This window comes from Limulus polyphemus, unplaced genomic scaffold (assembly GCF_000517525.1).
Source record: "Limulus polyphemus unplaced genomic scaffold, Limulus_polyphemus-2.1.2 Scaffold448, whole genome shotgun sequence".
NCBI classification, from domain to species: Eukaryota; Metazoa; Arthropoda; class Merostomata; order Xiphosura; family Limulidae; genus Limulus; species Limulus polyphemus.
In genome coordinates, this window is record NW_013666058.1 from 236,077 (window position 1) to 246,714 (window position 10,638).

Genomic DNA, 10,638 nt, shown 5'->3' on the forward strand with positions numbered 1-10,638 from the left:
CCCCCATGGCTGAAAGGACGAGCATGTTTGGTGGGACGGGGATTCAAACCAGCGACCCTCAGATTGCGAGTCGAGTACCCTAACCACCTGGCCATGCTGGGCCTCAATATGGAGGGATAAGAAAGAGCTGTAAGAAGAATGAACTAATAACACTTGAATGACCACAGCAGCCAGAAAATGGAATAAAATAACTAACCAGAAAAGATGAGATGTAATATGAAGGCACAGGAAAGAAATGGAAAAAGAAAGATGGCTAGGAGATTTTCACACAAATTCCTGATACATATAAATTAAGTTAAAAAAAAAGAAACTTATACTTTGACTTAGATGTTATGCTGCATGTTCTGTAAATAAGAATATCTAATAAGATAATTAATAATTATAATAATTAATAAGATATCTAAAACAAACATAACATGATACACCTCATGTATCATGTCAACAATTTATGCAAAGGAAAAATATTATGTACTGTGGGCCTTGTTTAATTAGGTCTTTTATCACAGATGGAATTAAATTTTAATTTGATTACGTAAAGTGAAATTATGGATGTAGTTATAATTCACAAACCAATCATTCATCTTGTTAATTATAAATGAGTGATAGAGGCTCTTTCAACACAAGAAAATTTTTAAAAACTTTATATGAGAGAAAAAATGGGGTCAATATTTTAATTAATCATTTACCAGAGGTTGGTTGATGAACATTCTCTCAAAAAATAATTTTGGAATTTCACATGTTGAAGTTATATTTTTTTGTTATTTTTTTTACTAACTTACTATTATTTTTATGTATATAAAGGGAGATAACATTTACTGTTCATTAACAGTTGAAACATGCAAACATAAAAGAAAGAGTAGTCGAAAATGAAGGATCAAAAAGATTTTCAAAATATTTAAAACTTACCAACAGGTATGACTATGTCCTTCCCAAATGTTTCAACACTCAAGCAGTTCAATAGAACAGGCAAAAGAGATTGTTTGTTAAAGATGGACACTGCAGTTTCACTGCTTTCGCTAGAAAGTAAATGTGTTTAATATTAAATACGCACTACTGAATATACTGTTGCCAGTCAAAATAAGGCTTACGTTTAGATCATAAATTAAATTAAGAAGCTTCACTAAATGGCAAAATTTAGCTCTTGTTACATATAACTATAAAATTCCAAATTTCCAAAAGTAATTATTATATTCTAATAAATAAAAAACTTCTGATTAATCTATAGTACTTTAATCTACAGTACTTTCTACACCTCTAAGTACTATTTCATATGTACTAAATTTCAGATTATGGAGATTGCATATTTTTTGAACATAGTTTGAATTAGCCACTCGTGGGTTGTGATCTCAGAAATTTTGCAGCATAGTGTGACTGAATCAGATGGGTTGAAAACTCGAGTCTTTAGCTGACTCAGCCATGGATATTGGCTTCAGGTCTCTTTAATAATTTGATTCAGACACAAGTTGTAGTCTCGGGTTAATTCAGACATAAAAAGTTAACTACAATTTCTTGAACCTTTATAGTGATTTACAATTTCTTTTTTTTTTGTATGATAATAGTTGAAGCTTTAGATTAAAGCATACCTTAAAGCTTTATATACTAAAGTAAAAATTATTTTGTGTAACCTTATTCATTCTTTGACTACTGGATTTTGAATATTTTCTAGTTTGTAGATTTTGATCTTCAAATGATTTTTGTTAACAGGAGCATTTCACAGACTTGTTAGAATATGTATGAAAATCTAAGCAAATCTTTCCATTAAGTCATTAGACACCTTAAAACAGAAAAAAAACAACAACAAAAAACATTTTTCCATAAAATTGCAAATAAATCTTAATGGCCAAAAATATTGTTAATAGAGAAACCACATCACTGATGAAGCAATACATTCTAGTCATTATAAGTTGAAACATAAGTACATTTAATTAGCTACAGTGATTGCCAGGTTGATTTTTAGTATTGTTCTAAGTACATATCTTGCTCTGATTGGAAGTTAATATTAATCTCTCAAACAAACTTAAGAGTACAGTTAATCACATAGGAGTAGCACAAAAATACTTTACCCAAGCATCTCTTACATACAGAAAACACACAGCAGAGAAACTGCTAAGGGCTAATCTAAACTTAAGAAAAAGGCCATCTGGTAACATCTAGATGCAAAGTAGCAATGGCCATATTTTTGTTAGGTTTGTTTACATTGTACATCAAATATAACTTTTAGTCAGGAGGAGGAACTTGGGTTTATAGGTTTAGGAAATAATGAAATCAGATTATATAACTTGTTTTTAATTGCTTTGTGAAACCAAGATAATGAATCATAGAATGTCCTTAATTATATTTTTTTCTTGTTCTTATGGTGCTCTTATACATATGCATCGGACAGATGTGTTATAAATATTAGATTATTATTGATCCAAACACACTGTTTTCATTTTAGACACTAGAAGCATGTAAATGTGTATGAATTTGTACAATTTAAAGTTTTATATAACCAGTCTTAAGATTTTTATATTAAAAATAATTATCAATTAGGCCATCAAGAGTTTTCCATACATTTACAATAAGAAATTAATGTAGCATCTGCCTTAAACTTGCACTTCAGTATACCATTACAACAATTGCAGGTTAAATGAGCTTCATTAACAAAGTTTGACAGTACACATAATTTAAAGTACAAATATCATAGCAACAAGGGAATGCAACTGATCATCTTGTCAAACACCATACCTCTTAGAATACTTTAAGATCATTACTTCAGTGGAACATGAACAGATACCTTGGATTAGGGAAGAGGCCTTAGCTATAATCATCCTCAAACGATCCTTAAATGATAACCAATGTGCTACGAAAGTGTTATTGATAGCTTAAGTTACTTAGAAAATTCACCTCTTTTTATCTGGTTCTTTTCAGTATTACTTTGAAATAAAAAGAGAAGGTTTGTGGATATGTCTGTTGTATAATCTAATAAGACTATCATATTCTTAGGTGGTTCTAATACATGAAATCTGTGCCACATAATACTACTAATAATTTGATTAAGAATTAATATTTTTTCCTTTTAATGATAAAAGATGTTGAAAACGCTTCCAGACTGTAATAAGTTTACTACATTTCTCTGAATCCATACCAAAGAATTTCCTAAATACACTCCAAATACTTTTATTCCTCGATTCGACCATGTGTGGCCTAGTTTCTTTTCTGTTCATGTTTTCCAAGTGCCAGACCATAAACCAAGGGATTTTTCTTCGTTAAACTTTGATTCCAAATATGCTTCAAATTTCTTAATCGTATTTTGAATAACATTAAATTCTGACTCCTGTCTAATATAAATGTTTATATCGTCAGCATAAGATGATAGAATAATTCTTTGGTAATAACTATAACTTGATATTGATCTTAAGGAACTAATTTTTTTTCTTAATAAGGCTATCATTTTGGAAATGTGAACTTTACTCAAAAGTTAATTGCTCTAAACTAAACTGGTTTCAAAAAAATAAAATTTTTCTTCTAGTCTGTATTAACTTTCCATCTTAAATAGAGAGATCACATTGAATGTAAAATAAAAAACTCCCTGCTTGCTCGAACTAAAAAATGAGACATACTACACATAAAAAAGTCCAAAATATTACTTAAAATGTACAGCTTCACTATATAAACTAAGCAAGAAATATTAATACTTACCACAAATTCCACAAGAAATGAATAGCTTCTTTGAATATTTCTGACTTGGAGTCAATTTTGCTTTCTGCAGAATGTACTGGATGCCATTCTCCATTGTACTGGAAATGGATTCTCACAAATATTTGTATTCAAGCTAGTTAAATTTTATATCAATATACTTTTAATGTTTAATGCTAAAGATATGTCTTTTACAGTCCTTTCTAGCTTTATATTTTAAGAGTACCAAGTTTTCAGAATATATATTCTTTGTTTTTCCCAAGAAAATTAATTTTAACGTAATCATTTTAACAGCATTTTTAAAAATAATCACACTATATATTATAATATTAGTTAAACCGATATTTAAACAGGCCAGCCACATTTATGAGGCAGAATAAGTAAGGGTTTAATTTTTGCACCTCATAACAGATGGCGCAACGTACACTACTAGAATGCGCAAGAACAAAATAAATATTACGAGGTTACGTTTCTATTTAATCAAACACTATTTAGTCTTGTTTGGAATCTTGACTGATAGAAATCATGTAAGGAATAAGAAAAAGCCTTACTTACCTCTTTTCATTTCTTATGTATCATTGAACTGATAGACAATTTTTCTTCAGACATTGTCCTTGAGACACCACAAACATTTTAGCATTTACCCCTAATACACATAATCCTTGTTCTGTTTCTGTCTTAAACAACTTTAGAAGACAAGTTACACAGTTCATTAACAATGTATGTATAGTACATAAGTTTTTTTTCCATAAATTGAAATATGGAAATCAAACAGCCATTACTTCCCACAAGTTCAAAAAAAAAAGAAGAAAAACACAATACATATCACAGTCAGCCCCTTCTTTTCACTGTGGTCTCTGACTTTGAAAGGTTTTAAAGTATAAAAGGAAAATTAATATAACTTGTGAATACGAGCTTTATGTGGAACAATATATTAACATTTGCCCTCAGTGGCACAGCGGTATGTCTGCGGAATTACAACGTTAGAAACCGGGTTTCGATACTCGTGGTGGGCAGAGTACAGACAGCCCATTGTGTAGCTTTGTGCTTAATTACAAACAAATATATTAACATTTTGTATTCACCATACACACACAAAAATCATTATTATTCTTTAACTAGAACGAAATGTATTAGCCAAGTTTCGTTATATATGTGCATCTATGATCGTCTTTTGCTATAAATGCACAGAAAATATAAACCTACTGTTTTATTTCTTAGTTTATTTAAAAACCGTTCAAAGACCGAAGTTACCTAAAATACCAAACTTTTATGAAAATTGATGTTCATTTTTAAGATGTCCGGATATCAAACCAACAAAGATAAAAATGGAAAAGCCTTTTCTGAAATTCTGTTCATGAAAATGTCTAGACTACAGTACTGCAAAAAACAAACAACAATCTTTAATCGATCGCATAAACCAAGTCATTCGGGAACAAAAAAAAGTTGACATTATGGAGTAGTCTTCAGGCAAGATACATAAGCATATTTAACAAACACTGAAAAAAAAACACAAAAAACAATCCTAGAATGCGAGAGTCCAGGGAGATCACCTGCAGTCCAAGGCTGATTCAAAATTTACATGTTATCAAGAGCGGCGGCTGGTTAGAACAGCGTAATGACACAGCTGAGCAAGTCACGGACCCATGAGATGAGAAAATAGAGGTGTGCATACTTTGGCTACACTCAAGAAAAAAATCCTCATTAATGCCAAATAATGTAAGCTATCTTTTCTTTAATCCTCGAGGGACCCCAGTATTTCCGATTCAATCCTCAAAACTTTGAATGGAAACATCGAAAGTTCTTTCTATTTTTCTTTTTCCGAACTTTGAATGTTTTAACATACAAGACAACTCGCCGTGGATTATTAAGCAACTCCCAATTGATGATAAAAAAACTTGTTTTTAAACAGTTCTTGACATTTATTCACGAAGGTTCATTTCTGTTTCAAACTTTGTCAGCTAACACAGAGAAGAACCATGAACGGTGGCTTACGGAACAGTGCATGTATTCAGTGAGCGAGCGTGAAAGAATTGAAAACAAACAAACACGAAAAACGTCAGAAGAGAAAAAAAAATGACCTTAAATTATAAATAACTTCTCAAGCCTTTACGTATCTCTGACCATAAAGGAAAGAAAACAAAACAGACATTGAGTGTTCTAGTTCTTTCCGATCAGGCTAAGTCCTATAATATTGTTACATTTATCCATTCAAGTAATCGCATTTCTTTTTTACCCACTTATATTCAACCTTTTTCTAAACATAGTTATGGATCTACTTATGCACTATATACACAATTTGTTCGGCCTTGTCTTCTCTATTTTGCAAATTTTAGAGGAGTCAAATCCACTATTCGATAAAATCATACTACAACATCCCTGATGTGGACTTTACTCCACGAAACCAGATGATTGAAAAAACAAAATTCGTAGAACGACTAAACATATTTTCTTATTTTACTTTATGTACTCTACAATAAATTATTTTGGCTTATATGTGTACACACACACACACATATCTACCATACAAATATTTAATACCGAACAAAACATACCATTCTCTGGTCTTGGATGAAAATGTCCAATCTTTAATAAACTGTTTTTGTATCAGCATATTTTAATTTTTTTTAAATAATGTTTGCCTTCTTTCTAATTAGAATAATAAAAAATAAAAATCTCCATTAAACATTTTAAAACCAGTCAAAACTGGAAAAAGTAGGAATTGTACATCCTCAAGAGAAAAAAAAAACCTTCTTCTTCAGAAACAAAAAACACCCGACAAGTTGGATTACATAACTGCAAAGCTACTCAAACAGATAAGGTGTACAGTGCCCAATCGAAATCGGATGCATACTGTAAACTTTAAAAAGAAAACAACAGAAAGTCTTCTTAATACCTTAATGTTGAGCCCCAGAAAATGAAAGTCAAGACTGAAGTACTGTATATTCATAAATCTTATATTCTCTTTTCCCCAGGTAGTACTATTCATTAGTATTCGCTCCTCTAGTCTCGTTATTACATTGTCTAATCCTCTGTCTGAAATTCCCCTGCCACTCGAAGCTCATTTCGCGTCCTTCCAAACCCCTTCTACAAAATCGAACTTTGGAGGGAGACTAATTCATGCAAACTAATGCTTCCACACGCATTTGACTCTAGTCTTGTATCTCGTGGGACTCCTAGCTCATTAAACTTCAGTCTCCGTGGCCATATTTTTCTCGTTATTTTTCATCATTACACTGCTGGTTTTAAAGAAAAAGGGAAATAGTGAAAATGGCAGGTTTCCCTTGAGATAGTTTCGTTTTAAATTCCGGAAAAGTGCATATGGAGATATATTCACCGGAGGTTTTGTTGCAGTCATCATTGAAATAACTTATACGTGGTTGGAATATGCAGAAGAAAAATGAGGTCTCACGATACCAGCGGGGCAAATCATACCATCAGAAGGCATGCTTCAAGCCAAACAGTAGAGGCCTTATCTTCTCAGAAACACGCGTTCGCTTACTGGCCTAAGGACCCCGTAGATCCCTAAGGAACTTGTATTTCTGAAACAGGATCACGCCTTGTAATCTCAAGAGTCAAAACTCTTATTTTCTACACACAGCCTGCCAGACATAAAGGCTGTCATAAAGACAAGAAGATGCATTTTAGAAAATTCAAAGAAACAGAAACATAAATTGTGCATAAACGATTAATACTGCCTACACAAGAATTAGAAACCATCATTGATTATTTCAAACATACAAGCCTGTTTTAAAAATAAAAACAGAAAGTGCCGAACCGTCTAATTTTCTCCCACCCTTGTTCAAACAATCTAAAAAAGCAAAGGGTGTATAAATTAACCCCCCAATACATGGTTTATCAGGCAAAAATTTGCAATAATACTACTGTTAATAATGATTAAAATCCCCATTAAATAATATTTCGCATCCTTTATCACAAATTACTAATGCAGGGCAGTTCTAAACGCAGAATGGCCGTAAAATCCATTCTATCTTCATAACTTGCATATTATATATTCTAATTACAAATAATGTGAAATTTAATTATGTGGAGATCATGCATTGGTCTGCGATTAGTGTATAGTGTCAGTACATTAAAATATTTACAATATTTATAAAAAAAAAAATATGGGCTCACCATGAGAATGTATTAGATTATTTATAAAAATATGGGCTTACCATAAGAATGTATTAGATTATTTATAAAAATATGGGCTCACCATGAGAATGTATTAGATGCAAAATCCTATATCGATCAAGTGCTTCGGAGAAATTGAATGAAAAAAAAACGGTTTTCTAAAAAATCAATACTTTAATTTCACTTTATGAATAAAAATAAATAAATTTCGCATTCTCTAAGAATTTCACAAAAGCTCGGTATTGCGGGGAAAGGGTGAAATCTGAGACAATAATATAATTTTGTAAGTATGATGATACTATTTGTTGTTAAGCACAAAGCTATACAATGGGCTATCTGTGCTTTGCCCACCTCGGGTACAGAAACCCGATTTTTTATGTTACAAGCCATCACACTTATCGCCGAGCCGCCGGAGAAAGGCTTCTGTGTGATATTATCTCAAAGCACTTGTTGTACGTACGCCCCCCCCCCCAACAACGCTAGAATCTGGGTTTCGATACCCGTGGTGGGCAGAGCACAGATAGCCCATTGTGTAGCTTTGTGCTTAATTACAAACAAACAAACTTGTTGTACGAATTATCTTTTCATTCTTCTTGGTTTTTACACACCAGGTTAAAGCTTTTACTTTTCAAATGTGATGATTAAGCAATTTACTAATACTCACGGATACTATGCTAATCCTATTTCTAACAACACAAACCAGTTATGTGGTGCACAGAATTCCTAGACTTACAAACACTTAAATTAATGGAAACACCCCTACCGTTCTAGCACTGATATGCATCTTACTGTAATATGAATTTCAAGCCACTCCTAAATATTAAAATCTCAATTATGTTAAAATAAAATTTGATGGCTTACAGGGAACAGTGCTTAATCAACATATTGTCAGTAATGTTTATATATATATATATATATATATACATATATATATATATATATTAAAAAATAACAACAAATCGTACTTACCTGATGTAAAAGCGCCACCAATGGCGTCATTACGTCCAAATCAACCATTGTTTGACAGGCAGCTGGACCTCCATCAACGCTAATGTTTCTGAAATAATAAAATGCACAATTAGCATTAAAACTACTTTCACGTTTAAACACATGATTTCAGCATCAACACTGTTAGTTTCAACCGAATTGTGTCCTTTTTAAAAAAGCAGTAAAAATGTTTTGTTTGTTTTGAATTCTGTTGAATACCATAGTCGTAAAGCAACAGAATCGTGCGACTTAAAGGCTTCCAACTAATAAGATACCATAGTCGTAAAGACAGTTTCCAACGAAAATTTCAACTCGGACAGTAATACAATCATTACGATATTTGTTCATAACTTGTTATACATAAAATACAATTGATTAAAAAACAACACCTAAAAACTTATTAACGTGAGAGTTCTACACGTTCCACACTTTTAATCTAGAGCCACATCACTAATTATCAAATTGTTTTAGAACAATTTCAGGTTTAAAAAAAAACAGCAAAAAATGCAAGCAATAACGACAAATCAGTTAATCACGTGACACGCTGACGACCAAATACTTTCTCCTTGCTTTTCAAAGCTCAAACCAATAAGACTAGTTGTTCGCAACGATGGTCCTAGGCCTCAATTAGTTTATTAAATTGGTTAATAAAGTGTATGCAAAAAAGAAACCTTGGGTACGCTCCAACGTATGGGTTTGCGTATAAGAATCTTGTCAAAGTCTTGTAGTCTAACCAACCGCTCCATTCGCTGTAATTTTGTGATCATTACCTTGTCAAATCTTAAAATCAACGGGCCACCTGGTAAGTAAATCCACCCATCTAACTCAAGAAGATAATCAAAATCAGATGAGTTGTGTCTATTTCATTTAATTATTAAACATCGCTTTACTATAAACAATTTTTATGTATTTTTTACACCCATCTGTTTTCTTCTGATTCTGTACGTGACGGAAATATCTAAAAAATAATAAAATAGTCTAATGACGTAAAGGCTTCAATTCTATACAAATAAAGCTTTATCGGAGGTTCAAATTCCACAATATTTGGCACACACGTGCTTGACTACGACCAGGAAATATATAAGACTTCTGAAGAAAAACATCATGATTAACATCGCACATGATGTTTCCACACCTGTTGGGAGTTGTCAGTATAAACGAGAACATTCCTTTAGTTTTTTCTTTTTAGTTCTTGAAATATTCTCTTATCAACTGTGTTATTCAGGATGTGAAATTTACACTACAAAACTATATTTTATATTTTACAATAACATATTTTTATTATACAGTAACTACTGAATGATGAATGTACTCTAGAACAATTATATTACGTAATTATAAAGTAATATGAGGTAAAGTATGATAGTACCCTGAAAGTAGAACCCCTTTTCTATGACAAATAATCGTTAATACTGCAAGACGTCATATCAACTTGCAGGTTAGTAGTGTTTGAAATCAGTATCATTTGCACAAACATAACATATTCAAACGTACTGATCAGCCAACAGTCCCTTTTCTCGGTGCAATGTGAATAGGTAAGTATTAGGTCGTCAAGAAATTAATGTCGATTTTTCTTTTTTATGGAAAAAAACCCGAACAACTTATATATCAAAACAAAACATTTATTAAATGACATAGTCTCCATTCTTATCGATGATACTTTTCCATCTTACAATCAGGTTATTAATACCCTGATTAAAGAAATCAGTTGGCTTTGAAGCAAAAAAACATGTCGATGTCCTATTTAACACCTTTCACATTTGCATACGTTTTCCCATTAAGATGGTGTTGCAGCGAACGCAAAAGATAGGCAATCTGATGGTGCCATATCTGGAG

General features: G+C 31.9%; 1 protein-coding gene across 1 annotated transcript in view; it reads right to left on the reverse strand.

Moving 5' to 3' along the window:
- Nucleotides 1-10,638, reverse strand: part of LOC106458343 (HEAT repeat-containing protein 3-like) — a 72,937-nt gene that overhangs the window by 19,114 nt on the left and 43,185 nt on the right. The window contains exons 3-5 of the mRNA XM_013917850.2: nucleotides 8,785-8,872; nucleotides 3,682-3,779; nucleotides 907-1,016 (exon numbers count right to left, since the gene is read on the reverse strand). Coding sequence (XP_013773304.1) covers nucleotides 907-1,016; nucleotides 3,682-3,779; nucleotides 8,785-8,872 — 296 coding nt within the window. The remainder of the gene's footprint in view (nucleotides 1-906; nucleotides 1,017-3,681; nucleotides 3,780-8,784; nucleotides 8,873-10,638) is intronic.